The following is an 18030-nucleotide window of genomic DNA, read 5'->3' on the forward strand; positions in this document are numbered from 1 at the left end:
TTTTTTTTTTTTTTTTTTTTTGGAAAGAATTGGATTATCCCAAAAGAGTGGAATAATTAACTCATTTTGTGCTTGTTTGGACATGAAAGAAACTTATGTTCCAAGGTCTCAACCTCCCTTTTCTAGCAAGTGCAAAGCCATTCAGCAAAGGGGATGCTCTTGTACTTGCCTTCGAGAATAGTGGAAGAGCAATGCACCTGACAAGAGTAAAAGCTCTTCTAACCCCTTTTGTTTCCAGTGATATCAAATAGTTTGCCAGTTCTACAGAGTATTTAATGTTTACCCTAAACTTTATATTTTTGTAAGCTGGCATGATCAGTTTGATGTTCCATATCTTTGATTCTCTGCTCTCTCTCACGCGCTCTCTCTCTCTGCATGAAGCAATTCACAGGAGAGAAGCATTTTGGGGGAAAGACTAATTCTTTGCAGGCAACTCTGAATGGCCCTCAGCCAGTTTGACTGAAAGTTATTGCAGAATACCAACAGGAAAAGACCTTGTAGGTTAAGATGTCCCTTTAGCCACATATATGTAGATAAAATACAGACCCAGGTTTTGACTTTCACAAGGCCTGTTTCCTCTCTTAACCTGGCATTTGATGAACACCTAGGGACCTGCAAAATGATTCTTAGAAACTTAGACTGGACTCTTTCCAGTGGAGCAAAACACAAGCTGGATGGTCCCATAAAGGAACCATAAAACAATTGGGCCAATGTATTTGCCTTATAAAGTTTAACAGCTGCAGGGACAAAAGCCCCCCTTGCGCTTGATGGAACCAATTTTTCTATTTCCAATTTTTAAATCCAGCTTTCCCTGTAAAGGTAATTTTTCATGGGAGAATGTGTCAAACTGCAGTTGATGTGAAAATTCATAGCTAAGCTCAATAGCTGTGACAACTGGAGAGGACATATTATTTTGGCTTGCTAGAGCCCAATGCAGTCCACTTGGAAAGAAGATCTAGAAATTAACCAACCAGGGGACAGAATCTACTCTATGTGGAAAAGGTCAGGGAGGTGAAATCCCCTCTCTTGGATATACACAGTCGCATCCTTTTCAAGGGTAGTCATGGTACAGTAGAACCCCATACATATTTATAAAACAAAACATTAAGCTTCTGGGAATACTTGCCAAGTATTAATAAACTAATACCACATGTTGTTGTTGTTAGTCATGAAGTCGTGTCCGACCCATCGCGACCCCACGGACAACATTCCTCCAGGCCTTCCTGTCCTCCATCATCTCCCGGAGTCCACTTAAGCTCACACCAACTGCTTCAGTGACTCCATGTAGCCACCTCATCCTCTGCCGTCCCCTTCTTTTTTTGCCATCTATTGTTCCCAGCATTAGGCTCTTCTCCAGGGAGTCCTTCCTTCTCATTAGGTGGCCAAAGTATTTGAGTTTCATCTTCAGGATCTGGCCTTCTAAAGAGCAGTCAGGGTTGATCTCCTCTAGGACTGACTGGTTTGATCGCCTTGCGGTCCAAGGGACTCGCAGGAGTCTCATCCAGCACCACAATTCAAAGGTCTCAATTCTTTGGCGCTCAGCCTTCCTTATGGTCCAGCTTTCACAGCCATACATTGCAACTGGGAAAACTGTAGCCTTGACTATACGCACTTTTGTTGGCAGGGTGATGTCTCTGCTTTTTAGTATGCTGTCTAGATTTGCCATAGCTTTCCTTCCCAGGAGCAAGCGTCTTTGAATTTCTTGGCTGCAGTCCCCATCTGTGGTGATCTTGGAGCCCAGGAAAGTAAAATCTGTCACTCCCTCCATTTCTTCCCCATCTATTTGCCTGGAAGTGAGAGGACTGGATGCCATGATCTTAGTTTTCTTAATGTTGAGTTTCAAGCCAACTTCTGCGCTCTCCTCCTTCACCCGCATCAAGAGACTCTTTAGTTCCTCTTCACTTTCTGCCATGAAAGTGGTATCATCTGCATAGCTGAGGTTGTTGATATTTCTCCCAGCAATCTTAATTCTTAATACCACATAAGAAGCCCTTTATTTTGATAGATGTGAAAACTCCCAAAATGGGATAGAATATACTTTTGCCTTTTCCTCAGCACAAGAACTGGTCACCACCTCTTTTTTGTAAGCAAAGCTCTTTTCATAGGTTTGCTTTTTGCTTGACAGTTCACTCTTTGACGCTTGCCAAATGAGAAGCATTTTTCACTTAAACCAAGAGCATCCCTGTTTTGTTTGGATTAAGGTTCACTGTATTTGTCTTCACCTAGTCCATTCAGTATTTCAGTAATTCCTTGCATTATGATGGAAAGGGTGTCATCTGTGTACTACAGATTACAAAATTCTGAACAACGTTACCCAGGAGTCTGTATGCTATCGTGGTAATGTGACCCTAAGCCATTTAGAGCTTTGCAGCTTAATATCAGCAGTTTTAGTTGGGCCTGGAAATGGATTGGCAGCCGACGCAGACCATAAAGCACTTGATGTAATATGACAACATAGGCCACTTTTTAACATTCTTGCTGTCCAGTTTTGGGCCAGTTTATGTTTCTGGACTGTAGTATACAGCATTTTGTTAATTTAGCCCATGTCATGGACCCCATACGTATTATTGGGTTGGCGTAATATACGATACTGTAGAATGTAGTTTTCTTGTGTTGCCAAACACCACGAAATCCTACATTACATCGAATGTAATGATTTTGGATACATCTGCACAGCTCAGTTTTCTGCTCTCACTGAAATTTTTTCCAGGGGCTGATGTAGTCTGCTCTTTGCCTTTTTTCCATACATTCAAATTTTCAAATTCTGTTATTTTTTGCCTCATTAGTAATACACTCTGGCTATTATCCCTTTACTAGTCCTTCATTTCAGGTGAAAGGACATTTCACTGAAGATCAAGGGTAAGGTCATCCAGACTCTTGTATCCTCAGCGAGTGTGAAAGCTGGACAGTGAAGAAAACTGACAGGAAGAAAATTAGTGTGTTTGAAATGTGGTGCTGGGGGAGAGCTTTGCGAAAACCCTCGACTGACAGGAAGATGAGCAAGTGGGTCCAGATCAATCAAGCCAGGGCATTCCCTAGAAGTAAAATGACAAAACAGAAGCTGTGATAGTTTGGGCACATCATGAGAAAGAAGGCAAGGCTTGCTGGAGGAAACAATATGCTAGGAAAAGTCAAAGGGAGAAGGGACAACCAAATATGAAATGGATTGACTCCATAAAGGAAGCCATGGCCTTGAATTTACAGGGGCTGAGTGGGACTGTCTAGGAGATGGCATTTTGCAGGTCATTCAAACTTGCCATAAGTTGGAGACAGCTTGATGGGTTATAATAACAAAGTCCTTCATTATTGATTTTTAAAAATACTTTAAACAAAAGCCAATTTTGCAAAATCTACTCCTTGATATACAGGCATCACTAATGTATTCCATCAATTTTGTTTTAGTATATAGAGGTGTGTTTTTTGTTTGTTTTTTAATTTGTGCAACAGGAACTATTTTCCAGTCTCAGGAAATTTCCTTCTCCATTCCATCCTCCTCCTCTGTGCATTGAATCAAAATTATTGGTGTATATTAAATTCTGTGTCAGTGCATGCATTTCATATTAAGAACAAAATGAGAAGAACAGCAAACTTGAACCAACAATCTTGTGAGGAACATAGAAAGCACATGCAATTTACTAATGAGGTGTTAAGGAGAAGTTTAATATGAAATACAACAAAGGCATCTTATCTGCTTACTTTTAGGACAAACCATTCGCTTGAATTGCAGAAAGTTATTTCTGCAGAGACCTTTGAGTGGTTGTGAATATGGCAATATTTGCCTGTACTATTTACTGAAATATTGTATTATCTTTCAGCAAAATTCCAGCTTTTCTGAATGTAGTGGATATTGCTGGCCTTGTGAAAGGAGCCCACGCTGGACAGGGACTAGGAAATGCCTTTTTGTCACACATTAGTGCCTGTGATGGAATCTTTCATCTACTACGTATGTAAACTTGATTTTTGAATGTTTATTATTCAAGGTTGGTGTTACTGTCGCTTGCTTAAGAACTGAGATGTCAAAGTAAAAAATCTGCAAATATATGACACATTACCTTAGCGATTGCATGTTCCTCAACTCTGATTTCCTACAGTACTACCTCCCTTGCTGTATTTGTGTTCTGAGGAAAATAGTTTGGAATTTTGTGTTTCTTTGTAATGTATGGTCCAGTCCTAGTATACAGTCAGTTTAAGTAGAAATTTCCATTAACATTATGGAGAAGAATTTTTTCCCAACATACTGAAATATATTTGCTTTTTTGGGGTTTAGGATTATCCAAAGTGATCTAAGAATGAATGGAATGTCTTAGACTTAGCTAATATTCCGATAGTTTCATGCTGCTTAGTTTTAGCTTTGTATATAGCTTTGAGAAACGATACTGTACTTCAGTCATAAATGCATGCAACTTTTTCTAACCAAAATTAAATTTAATATGCAATTATGTTTGACATATGAATGTTGGTGAAGCACATTTCATTATTTGGTGTGAGGAAGAGAGGATGGTTGATTGGATTCAAATCAGTGAATCCGAGACTTTGTTTGCCCACAGCTGCTAACTGGGTTAAACAATCCGTAGGTGGCTGTGGCTGCAGTAGTTAACAAGCTTCCTCCTGCAGACCTGTCACTTCCACTTTTTTGGGGTTGCCAAACAGCCTAGGAAACCCGTGTCCTTGGGATGGTGGTCTTACATGGGAACTTGGTACACTGGGTCGCTTCTTCCTCAATAACCCAGGGTTGAGTTCTCATGTCATGGCAAAAACCAAGGAATGATACATTCTGGATTTGTTTGATGATCTGGAAGAAAAGGTGAAGTGCCTGATGTGCGGCAGGCAGCTTGCTCATTTTGGTTATTTAGCCCATAGTTACCCATTATATGTGAATCAAGTCACTGTTGCTATTGATGCAAGCATTTGAGTTTGAACGAATGACATTATGCACAAAAATAAAAATTGAGTGAATGATATTATGCATTGAAATAAAAATAGACATTTTTCTCTATATAAGTAAACATGAAGCTTAAATGAAATTAAAATTATTTTTCTTTAAGATCAGTATCGTGTAAAGTAATGAAACAGTAGTTAGTTTGCCTAGACAACCGCTTGTTGAAAGTCTATCTCAAATCCAGTTTTACACTGTTACCTGCTCTTAACTTCAAAAAGCAATGTTGAAGTATAGCATCAATTTTGAAGTGATTGTTTCTTTGTATCTTACTTTCTCCTTGGGAGTCAATGAGGCAATATTGATGCTTCCTGCTAATTGCATTCTAGGCCTTACACTGTCAGAATGAAGCAGGCATTTGCTCTTTTAACCAGAACTGAAGACATTTTTTAGTTTGTGAAAAATATTTTTATTTTTGCAAGAGCATTAATCATACTTAAAGATCCTTCAAGGAATATGCATGCCCTTTTAATTTAGGAAAATTATGCGTTGTAACTCACCTGATGTTCCAGCTGCTGGTCCAGAATAGAGCAACATGTTTGCTGTCAGGTGCCTGCTCTTGGGAGCAGTAAATACTTCTGTTACTTCAGTGGGGCTGGTTACCGTTGTGTTTTTCGGCACAATTCAAAAGGGTTGATTCAAATCCTAGATGGCTTAGGACCAGGATGCCTTAAGAAAAACTGCTGTAAGGCAAGCCTGCCCATCCTTTAAGTCTTGAGGGTAGGCTGTTCATGATGTCTCAGTGGTGGCAGAGGCTTGGTTGGCTGGGATGCAGAACAGAGTCATCTCTGGGGCTGTGATTCAGATGGGGAGGTCCTTGTAAAAGCAAGTGTGGTTTGTGCTGTCTCTCAGCTGGCTATGGGGTGGCATAGAAATGAAATCCATCATCATGGGATGGCATGGAAATGAGTTCCATCATCACCGCCATCATGGTCACATTTGACCTGCTAGAATGAGCTTTTTAAAAATTGCATTTTGAGGCCAGTTCCTATTTATAATCTGTTCCTTCTGCTACACCTACCTTTGTTTTTTAAAAATCATGTCATATATTTAGTGCTCACTTACAGTTTTTTAATTTTCACTTTTGAAAGCTGTCTAGTTTGTGGTGCTTCAATAGAAGTATCTGTCACCCTTTGGGAGCCTCCAGAGAAGGGTTTTTTAAAGGGGGATGGCAGGTATTTCAACTGAAGCACATTCCCAGTTGTCCTAATACAAATCCTCCACATTTACCCTAAGTATCCACTCCCTTTTTAAGGAACCTGAAGTCAACTGTCGAACTTGGTTTACCCTTTAAAAGAGGTGGGGACAAAGCCCTTTGAGGATCAGGGAAAGGGGCAAACTTGGCTCCCACATGGATGTCTAAGGGGGAGAATGGGAAAAGTTAAGGATCTCTTTGAGAAAGGAAGAGGTGCCCCCAAAGAAAGGATCATCCTCTTCTTAGCATAAGATCTCTCATAGCTTGGGCTTCTCTAGACAGATGAGTCACTCCAACCTTTCAAATAATCAGGGAGTGGGTTTTCGAGCCTCTGCTGTGTGATGACCACAGTGCTTCCCTGCTGCCATTGGGCCTCTCCCCTCCCACACACACACTGCCCCAGCGCAGGCATGGAATCCTCCCATTAGTGCCTCCTTGAATGAGCTTGTTTGTGTTAATGGAGTTTTTTTTATAAATGTTTTGCTCTCTTTTGTGGGTGTAAAGTGTTAAAAAACATGAGGCCCTCCACGGTGCTACTGGGGCACTTTGAAGGGGCAGCTAATGGTTGGCCAAATGGGGATTGGGAAAGCTGGCTGCCCCCTCTCTTTTTAAGGGGACAAAACACGGGCACTGGGCTGAGAATGGCTCAGCATTGTGGCAGGGAGGGAGAGGTCGAATAGGCCACTTTGTGTAAACTCATCCAGTGTCTAACCACTGGATCTTTTTTCTTTTATTAGGCTCATGAGTTGAGTAGACTGAAGAATGTGTTGCCATTGGGATTTGTAGGGGAGGTTTGTTTATTTATTTATTTAAAAACAGGTTGAGGCCACATTAAATATTTACATGTGGAAATTATTTCCATACATTAATACCTGATATGGCTTTACATAACATAAAAAAATGTTGAATCAGACCAATGGTCTAACCAATCCAGCACTACTTTTGCATGAAGGCCTACATGCCTTACAGGATTTCTCAAGCAGGCATACTTTCTCTGATAGTGGAGGCAAGCAAATAGCCAGCAAGGCTAGTAGCCTTTGATAGCCTTCTCTTCCATGAACCTATCCAGTATCCCTTTAAAGCCATTCAAATTGGTGGTCATCACTACTTCAGTGAATTCCATAGTTCATGTAGCGTGTGAAGAAATACGTTTATCTGGTTTGAGTCTTCCAGCAATCAACTTCATAGAGTGATCCTGGATTCTTGTATTATGGGAGAGGGAGAAAAAATTCTCTGCAGCATACATAATCTTAAACACCTCTATCATGTCTTACTCTCCTTTATTCTAAAGTAAGCAAGCCCAGTTGTCATAACCATTCCTGATAGAAGTGTTGCTCCAACTCCTTGTTCATTTTAGTTGCGTTTTTGCAGCTCAGTGATACCTTTTGTCAGATGTGGTGACTGGAATTGCACACATATTCTAGAGCTATAAAAGAGTATGATCTTAGTAGTTTTATTTCACTTCCTTTCCAAATTATATCCAACATGGAGTTTGGCTTTTTCACAGCAGCTGTGCACTGGGTTGACATTTTGATCAAGCTGTCTACCACCACCCCAAGATCCCTTTTCTGATCTATCACTACTAGCTCAGATGCCATCAGCCTATACTTGAATTTGGTATTTTTTGACCCAATATGTATTACTTTACACTTGCTTACATTGAACGGCATTTCCATTTTGATGCCCGTTCTCTCAGCTTGGAGAGATCCTTTTGGAGCTTTTCAAAATTTTTGGTTTTAACCACCCTAAATAGGTGGGTGCCATTTATTCCCACCTTCTGCTTTCTGTTCCTTAACCAGTTATTGATCCACAAGAGCCCCCACTCCTTCCACCACCCTTAGCCTATGACTTCTAAGTTTTCTCAGGAGTCTTGGTGTGGGAGTTTGCCAAATACTTTTTGGAAGTCCAGGTAATGTCAACTGGATTGCCCCTGTCTACATGCCTATTAACACTCTCAAAGAACTCCAAAAGGTTACCTTTGCAGAAGCCATGCTGTTTTTTTTTTCTTCTTCTTCAGCAGAGTTTGTCCTTTTATGTGCTTATTGATTCTGTCTTTAATAACAGTTGCAGCCAATTTATGGAAAATAGCCATTAAGCTAACTGGTCTGTAATTCTCCAGATCTCCCTCCCCACAATTCCATTATCAGAATAGATGCTATATTGCTCATTGTTCAGTCCTTTGGCTGATGTTTTTGCATATTTTTGCAACAGGGTTGCAAAATTTTCATATTTGCACTCTTTAAGAAGTTTAGGATGGACAACATCTGAGTCTGGTGATTTATTGGTTTTCAGTTTGTCCACAAGGTAAAAAATATTTTTTGTCACTACTGTCTCCCATAATTTTTCAGACTTCCTGCCTGAATAGATAAATTCAGGAACAGTTAGCTGTTCTTTTTCCTCAGCTTTGAAGATAGATGAAAAGAATTCATTCAACTTCTCTGCAATCTCTTTATCCTTTTTTAGTGCTTCTTTAATTCTGTTATCATCTAGTGGCCCAATTACTTGTTCAGCCGGTTTGTTTCTTCTGATATATTTCAAGAATTCTTTTTGTTGACCTTTATGTTGTTAGCAATACATTGCTCAAAATGTTGCTTTGTTTTTCTTGTTGTCTGCTTGTATCTCTCTTGTACAAGCTGGTACTCCCTTTTGTTTGGGCAGGTTTTCCATTTCTTGAAGGAACCCTCCTGTAACTTCCTTGACTCCACTTGTTAAGCTCGCTGATGCCCTCATGGACTTCATACACCTTTCCTAACTTCTGCTGTGCATACTTTCTGTCCCTCTGTAATTGTAGTTTTGAAAAATCTCCAAGCATTTTGAAGTGATTGAACCCTGTGGCCTTTCCTCTTCAACTTTTTTTACTGGTTTCATCACTTTAGAGGTGCTTAATAGGGTGCAGATACAGTATTTGCAACATAGCCTCCCTTTCTAGCTCTGTATTCCCTGGATGTGTTGTATTTTCAGGTTTTCAGTGATCCCTGCTGATACATACTGTGGGAAACTGCTTGCAGCAGAGGAGAGATGTATGATGATATTGCTTAGCCACACTCCACTGCACCTCCATTTTAGTGAACAAAAGAAGAACCACATCTCATCCCTGCAGAATGCACAGTTTCCGTTTGGCAATTAAAATAGTACCATTTGTTAGTTCTACTTAGGCTATGGCATGTTTACTATTTCAGAAATGTGTGACATTGACATTTATTTGGAGATAAATTTAAAACTTCAAAATTGACAGTATATAATATTTGGCTAGATTATAATTTATTTGTATTGTTCAAGTGCTTTAGGATTTATTTATTTATGTTTGTTTAAGGGCTTTGAAATGCTCAGTTGTACATAGCTAAAATGGTTGTGCTCCAAAAATATTATTAAAGAAAACAGTTTTATGTCTTTTCACAACTGTTGTATCCTTAAAAGTGGTTAATGGTTTGCTTTACCTTGGGAGAACAGTTTTTGACTGAGGATGATACTTGTGCAGTGGAGTAGATTCAATGGAAGTACACAAATGGAAACAGAGAAGCATGCCATGTGTGTTTTGGTTTTTAAGTGCTTCCTAATGTCACCCCAAAAGCTGCTCCGGACAGTTGTAGGGTCCTCTGGACACTAGAGTGTGATTAAATGTGGCACAATTTGGTTCCTTTGGAAGTGCAAGTAAAAAAACTCTTCCCTCTCCTTGTATGTCTTCATTTGTGCTGTTGGGAGAAGAAGTATTTTCTATGTCTGCATGGGGGTGTGTGATTTGATTCCTATGAGCATCCTGCTCTCATACTGGGAACAGCTATTGTATGGCATGATAGTTATAGTTGACCTTTTTTTCAGAGCTATTCCTTAATATGAAGGTGTGAAGATGAACATTTTGGAGAGCTGTTAGAAAATGTTCCTGGTAAACTATTTATTCTCTCCTTTGAAAAATTGCCAGAAATACAAAATATATAATAAGCTTAGAGCTTGAAAAAAGTAGTGCTTGATTTAAGTAATGAAACATTATACTGCCGTTAGTAATTAGGAGCTACAGTTTGCAGAAGGGATATTTCCCTTTCCAGTGAATCATATATGAAGGTTTCAGTAATTTTAGTATTTGCAAGCTTCTGGCATTTTGAATTATGTAACTTTGTAATGCAGGGTTGGGCAGTGCTGTATGATTTTCAGATTGTGTTGCCTGTTTTTAGAGGGGTTAAAATCACTACAAATTGTGACACACAGCAAAGGAAAAGTCTTTGTGCTACATTGTGCCAGGTATCAGCTGACAGATTCTGGAAAAGCCTGGAAGAGGGATCAGCAAGTTATGGCTCAATGAAGGTTGCGTTGATTGGTTGAATGGTAGACAACTCTTTGCCTCCTGCCTGAATTGTTGTGATTGTCACTCAGCTGTGCTCTCACAGCTGATTCAATACTGGTGTGAAATCCTCTGTGTCTGAAGAGAGAGGAGATTACTATCTGGCGCTGTCTCTTTCCCAGTTTTCCTGCTCTTTCTTCTGGAATTAGTATGGTCAGTGGGAAGCCTGCATGACGCTATAGCAGCAGCTCTTCTGACATTTTGCAGAAAGTCTCTGGTGAGCAGCCAGAGGATGTAAGGCCAAAAAACGGAGTAAGGGGGGATGTGTGTTGGGAGTAGCTATGGCATTTGGAGCTTGTAGTAAATATCGCACACTCAAGGGAGCTCATGTTTTGCTTTAAGTTTGCTTTGTAACAATATGAGTTTTAAATCTTGTTGCTATATGATGGTTTCTCTTTTGTCAGCATATTTGTGCTTCAGTCTGGTGACATTCTTGACAGTAATGTTTAAAATATTGCAGATCTTGGCAGAGTCTTCATGCAGCTACCCTCGTGTATTGCTTTAAAAACTGCATGAGCTGTGTGAATAATTTGCACTTTGATCATTGGTGGGCTATACGTATAATAGACATGTCAAATTAATTGGTGGGCATGGAATACTTGTTGTGGATCTAGTATAGCTTTAAGACTAAGAAATTGTGTTGAGCATCTCTGTTCTTTCTATAGGATGGATAAATCATAAAATGTCTATATCTGAAGGACAACATCTTTGGCAGTATAGTAACAGCAAATGTCATTCTATTTATAGATAGAACTTGTTAAGATTCTTCAGCAGGGACTTAAATTTCTGACACTGTAGACCAGGAATAAGAGAGCTGCCTACTGAGCAATAAGGATGCTTTTTCTTACTATTTCAAAAATATATAAAGAATTTCTAAAACACTGAACCAAGTAGCCCAAGATATTTTTGCACTAGTGTCTTCCCTGAGAAGGGTTACTGTTCTTTTGATGGCTTCTTTTGGCTTACATATACCTTTTTAAATTTACGGTCCTTGAAAATGAAATTATGATATATAGTTAAAGTATAAATTTTGCTCAATTTTTTGAAAAAAATACAATAGAATTTCCAAATAGGTTACAATGATCATAGGACAGTAGAATTACTGATTTTTTCTTCAAAAATAATCACATTTTCACAAGTAAGATTGGGTGTGCTCATCAATGGGGAAGATTAGATCTGCAAAATACTAAGAAGCTCAATAGTTTCCCCTCTTTTTGATAACATCTTTTTATAGAATTAATTTACCTGTGGCATCATTAATAAGTGTTTTGCCACTTTTCCTGTTTTGTGTAGTTTTAATTTAGTTTACCATAGTTATTGTTACTGTTGTAATAAAGGTCTCCACATAATTGAAGAAAAGTGTGTAGAATTTCTACTTGGTTATAAAGTACAGATACAAAATTCCCTTTCTTTTAAATAGGTAAGCAAATTAATATTTTATAAACAGGTTGTGTACAGGATCCACCATAATACAAAATATTTTGAATTCAGAAATACAAAACAGTTGTTTTCCCATGACGGGCACAATCTTACGAGAAAGCATATAATCCTCCAAAATCAGAAGATGATGGGCATCCTATGCAGACTGAGAAGAGCACACAGGCAATTTTGACTGTTTAAGTGTGTGTTTCAGAGTGGGAGGGAAGGTGATAGATCATCCCTTGGCAGTGCCTGTCACCTCCTTGCCTCTACTGGAATGCTCCCATCTACCCCCCCACCCCAATCTCTGATGTTACTTTAATGACCCCAGAGAAGCAGCCAGTTCTTTCAGTGCTGGCTAGAAGGGCAGGGAAGAGGGATCTTGACTGTGGATCCCCAGTTTGTGTGATTTGAGCAATATTCTGACATAACAGGGAACTGGAAAAATCCTGTGGCCATCGACATGCTACAGGTTAGCTACAGGTACAAATTGTAAAGCAGTCAAATAAAGTGATTCATTAATTCATAACTGAAAACAATTCTAAAACTAGCAAACCAACCAATCAAAACTAGCAAACCAGCTACTAAATCATTTCTCTAAAAGAAAAATCTAAGTGTTCTTTCTAACTTCTCAGACTCAGGCATTATCAAAGAAGTAATGTCATAAGACAGGTTAGTAACAGAGAAAGCCCTACAGTGTGAAAGGGAATTTCAGTGCAGAGCCTTTGCTGTTGATGTTTACTAATGGATTGGGTCATATAGGCTGGATCCAGGCCTTTTAGGGATAATCTCAACATGTAGAATAGGAATTAACTGTTAGCCAGTGCAGATTCCAAAACACTGTGCCACTAATCTGTTTAGATATTTTAAGCTAAAACATGTGAACAGAAATGATGTAATGGTGTTGCCTAGGAGAAAATAAGATGAAATCATGTGTATTAAACCATGATACTAAACAATTTCAGCTTCTTCCTATGGAAGTTTTGGCTTTCATACATATTTGACAAGGAGATAAGAAACTTGCCTGAATTGTGGAAGCAGTTTGCTGCAAGGGAGGAGAGAGAAAAAGAGAGGCTGAGATGGATTTCTCTGAGAAATATAAGTTTAGCTTTTCTGGGTGTGGTTCTTTGGATTATTATATTGCTTGTTAAAAATAATCCCTTGGAAAGAATTAGAATGTTGAGATTTTATGTTACTATTCATTTTAATATTACTATTTAATACTGTTAATATTAACATTTAGCAAAGGGAAAATAGATTAGACTCCTGTAATTACCTTTCTTTTACTAGGAATTCCATAGGAATGTGAGCTAAAGAGTGAGCTCACATGTCATGCTAACCCACCTTGCCAATAAACCATGGTAGGTTGTTTGTTCTTAAACTCTCAGTTTGTCTTATGAATGGACTCGCTGTGGGTTCTGTGCTCCCCCCATCTTTCAGCTGATATCCCAGGGTACTTGGTGACCAAAGCTGCCTTGTCTCCCCTCCCCATTGTGATCACAATCCATTGGTTCACTGTGGCTTTTCCCTCATTTACCCAGAGTTTGCTTAGAGCAATTTCTAGATGGCTAGCCATGGTCCAGGTGCCACATTGTAGATGTTGTTATTGTTTGGCCAGCCTATTTTTTAATGTGCTTCCAATGTGTGAATTTGTTTTGGTAATTAAAAATATGTTTCTAGATGAATTTGTGCAGATGCAGAGGTATGCACTCCCATGGACCTGAACTGGAATGCCTCTCCTGGCTAAAGTCCTGACAGAGTGCAGCAGGTGTAAACCTTGCATTTGTATGCAAAGAGGCTCCAAAGAGAGGGCTTTTTCCCCTTTTAAATTGTTTTGGTGTGACAGCTGTCAAAGGGCTTGCTGACAGGGCAAAACAAAGCCATGACTGATCATAGCTCATAAAACAGGGCAGATCCTCAGGATTCTGAGTTGTCGTCCTATAGGTCTCAGTGCCATAACTTTTCCACCCATCCCAGAAAATTCTAGCTGTTCAGGAAGGTGAAAAGGTATGTCCCATTCCCTTTTTGCTGACACTTGTCTTTGGCAGCTGCTGGAAGTTGGGCTTTTTTTTCTTTTTTCTTTTTGGTAAAAAAGGGAAAATAGGGCAGAACAGGATACTTTGCGCAAAGAAGTATACAGACTGGATATGGGTACTTCTCTGCCCAAACTACCCTGTCTAGCTTTTCCTGAATCCCTATTTTCAAAAAGAAGCCTGATTTCTGGTAGTTGTCAAAGGCAAATGTCAATAAAAAGGGAGTGAGATGCATTTTGTTGCCTTCCTGACCAGGCATTTGATGGCAGAAATGTGGCCCATGATATATTGAGATAAAAGTCTAAAAAAGGAGATGTTTTTATATTTACTGCTCCAAATATGACTTTATTTTGAGAGCCTTACCTGAGGTCAGCAATCCAGCATAGATCCAGCCAGCATAGGTCAAACATGGGACAACATTTTGAACTTTGGAATTCTTTTCCTGCTTTTATCTTTACTGCCTTTTAAATTCAGCAACAGCATATAGATCACACACACTGTTCTATGTATCTATGTTGCCATTTCCCACCACCTTAATTATTTGGGCCTGCCATTATTCTCAGAAAGGTGGGATTGAGCCACAAGTAAAAGGTATTCAGTAACATTCTGAGATTGGCTGTAACCACTCCCTGCAGTAGGCCTGACATTGTATAGGCTTGACTTCGTACAACCCATTGAATGGCTCTGATTCTTTATAATTAAAACAGACAATTGTTTGACATATGACAGGGGGAGGGGCTGCTTGCATGTTACAGCAGCCCACCATGGTTGAGAAAATGAGCAGAGATCATCACTGGTTGTAACAACTCGTGTAAAAAATTCACTTTGTCCCTTGTTGTTTTACCATGATGGCTGAACCCAGACTGCTTGGTTGTTAGGTGTCTATCATCCCAGAGTAGTAATTTAATTGTAAAATTGGGTTTGTGTAATGTTCTTTATGAAACCGCTTTCAGTTATCTAAGAAACTATCTGTTATATCTAATTTTCCAAAGTTAGAAATGCCTTAAGATCAAGCAGGCTCAAATTTAGCAACAACTTTAAAAAAATGGGTTATAGGAGAGAATTCATGATATGTGTCCTCCATATAGGAATATTGTTGAGTATTATTTGTGCAAATTCAGTTTATAGGAATCTGTAAGGTTTCTCATAGTCTTGACAAGACCAGGTTAAAATGTCATACATTATGTAAGTATATTGGCCATGACAACACACAGGGAACTGGTTACTGGTTTAGTAAATATTCATTAATGCTATAGAATTTGTTGACTTGGTTTTATTATATGCCCATGACCTCAGTTGCTGGACTCATATTTGAACTTGCACACACACTCAATACAGACTTCATATACTTACTCTATTACATCATTATTTATTAATTTGTTACACTGAATTTTAGCTCTTTATTTCTTTATATTTCAGTGTTAGGTTGCTAATGCTTGTATATTCAAGAGTCTAAATTTTATTTTAAGGGCTGGTATTATTGTATTAATTTCATTTACATAATTTTGCTTTTGAGCTATTAGCTGTTAGAAATAGCTGATTGGATAAATCATTCTGTTCAAACACTGCTCTGAAAGAGTTAAAAAAGCTTTTTTCGGTGTTTCTTTTTACAAGCCACCTGTTGCCTTAGATGCATAAGTGTATAAATTTGAACAAAGTGCTCATCACTTGTCAGCCTTCAGTGGCAGCATAAAAATTACTTGTGGTGCTTGCTTTGCAAGAAGTTCTTTTGTGTTTGTGACACTGGCTTTGTTTTATACAATTAAAGTATTACACGCTAGAATAATCTAAATTGCAACCACTAAATGGTGATGTAGTTCTTTTTTTCATAGAGCTGAATTTGTTTACTGATTGTATGCAGCTATTGACTACTGCTTTAACATGACAGGTCCCTTGGGAAAGTGCTCTTTTCTACCAGTAGGGAAAGCTTTTTGTGCTCATTAAAAAGTTCATTTATTTATGATTAGCCCTTTATTTCCTATATGTTTTAAAATGGCAAACGAAGAGCATTTTAAGTGCATTTGAGATGCAACTTAAGATGAAATAATTTATATTTCAAGGGAGCTTGTATATTATTTCACAACATAGTTAACAATTCTAGTGTATAACAATACAGTGATGTTACTGTACATTAGCAGATCTATAATAACATATATATGGGTTAGAGCTTTGTGTTAATTTGACTTCATATATCAGGGGTAACTGACAAATGATTTTTGAAATGCCGAATTTCTGTTTTCCATTTTAATGTAGTTCCATATGCCCCATATATTAATGCATGTGTACATGAGTATGTATTTGTAAAATTCAAGTTGAGGACCACTAAGTAATTTGGACAGGAAAGAGCCCATAGAAGTAATTTCTTGGGTCTTTTTCTTTGCCCTTTTTTTCCCTACCAATCTAGTTTACAGGAAATCCCCAGGAGTGTCTTCTGAGGGTAAGTCTTCATGGAGTTTTTCAGAAGGACTCTGTCTGGCTATGAAGAAACTTCTGTCTCACCTGCAATTACTTTGATGTGGAACCCTTTAGAAATTAGTCCTAATGAGATTACTTCCACACTGATACAGCATAGTACCTCTAGCCAGCTTTGCAGCTGATTACTTGCATAGGGTGGTTGTTGAGATCGTCCTGTTGAGAGAGGCACATGGCTGCAGGCTTGGATATGGAGGGATCTAGCACTGGTTTGCTGCTCAAGCGAAAGATAACCTGATTCTCTCCAAGATATTGGAAGGATCTGTCCCTTTGGCTATTCTGTCTAACCCTGAGATTTGGTAGGATCTTGGCATATATATTACTAAACTGAGTGGTTGGTTCTGCTGCAAATGACAGTGATCTACAGCAATTGCATCTAAAGCCTCAAATTCTCATGTTAATGAGATACAGCTTCATGTTTTATGGAGAAGCTCAGAACCTAGATTAGGTTCTCAACAGCTTATTACTAATAAGTGCATGTGCATTTAGTAGTCCAGAAATCTGCAAAGTGAGATTGGTACGGCTTTCCTTCAAACTGGAGATACAACACTTTGGTCTACAAGACAAAAGATACCGTTTGTCTTGTAGACCAGTCATCTCTCTGTTGTTGGTAACATACTTAGAAGGAGCCTGTGTTTTGAATTGCTACTGGATTTTCTGTGTCATGTGGGCATAGCTAGCAGTTGCCTTTGCTGGTGTTGGTAAGTAGGAAAAGGTAGTTACTGGACCTTGTATCATTTCTACCTTTCTAACTTGTTACAGATGGCAGTCAGTGGCAATAACAATAGTGGGAAGGAGGATCACCAAGGTGCTAAGATAATTGCATTAGGTAGCAGGAATGGAATCTTGTTGTTAAGGTTACCATGAAGACAAAGTTGATGGTGGCCAAGAGAAATGTGGACGCATTCCCCTTATACCCATATAATCAAAGAAAATACTTAGAGCTGGAAAAAGGAAGAGATTACTCTCTAAATTAGGTGCTAAAACTGCTGTTTAGTAAATTAACCCATTAAGCTGCCCAGGAGCTACCAGGGTGGCTCAGGCTGCCAGAAAAGAGGTGGGAGTGGAAGACTACATTTTTACTTTTATATTTTAAATCTACAATGGTTTTGAGTGTTAATGGAATAGAATTGCTATCTTCAAGCAAATCATTGTTGATTTTTAAAGAAACCTTTTAAAGTATTGCTGTTAGACTTCTTTAAAGCTATTGTTGCAAACTAAAAGTAGAGTGTAAGTACACTTAGTAAGGTAAAGGTACACCTTCAAGCTGAATTGACCTGACAACCCCCACAGTGATTTGTTCACTAAAACTCTACAGGATTTCAGTGATTAGAACCTGAAAGGAGCATGCAAACAAGGTTGCTACTTGTTTTGATTGTTTTTAAAATGACAACCTGAAACTAGTTAGAAGCTTTAAGCCTACATGAGTGCAATTTCCTATAGTTTTTCCTTTTTATTTGCCATATGCCTAGAGTGATGTTACAGTAGTAAAGGTGTCATCTCCCTGTAGAAATAAAATCAGTGGATGCTAGCAAATTTTTTAGAGGGCAGAAAAAAAGAAGGCATAGATACATAGAATTGCTAATGATAAACTATATTTGTATGGGGTAGGAATTCAAAGCAGTTTTTTTAAAAAAAA

General features: G+C 38.6%; 1 protein-coding gene across 3 annotated transcripts in view; it reads left to right on the forward strand.

Moving 5' to 3' along the window:
• Positions 1-18030, forward strand: part of OLA1 (Obg like ATPase 1) — a 113954-nt gene that overhangs the window by 6870 nt on the left and 89054 nt on the right. For 2 of the 3 annotated variants that reach the window (XM_044417727.1, XM_044417726.1), the window contains exon 4: positions 3816-3943. In XM_044417727.1, coding sequence (XP_044273662.1) covers positions 3816-3943 — 128 coding nt within the window. Of the gene's footprint in view, positions 1-3815; positions 3944-10411; positions 10685-18030 lie in introns of those variants that run through there. The other variant, XM_044417728.1, reaches the window with a different exon arrangement.

Source organism: Varanus komodoensis, unplaced genomic scaffold (assembly GCF_004798865.1).
Source record: "Varanus komodoensis strain SLA01 unplaced genomic scaffold, ASM479886v1 scaffold9, whole genome shotgun sequence".
In the NCBI taxonomy this organism is placed as follows: Eukaryota; Metazoa; Chordata; class Lepidosauria; order Squamata; family Varanidae; genus Varanus; species Varanus komodoensis.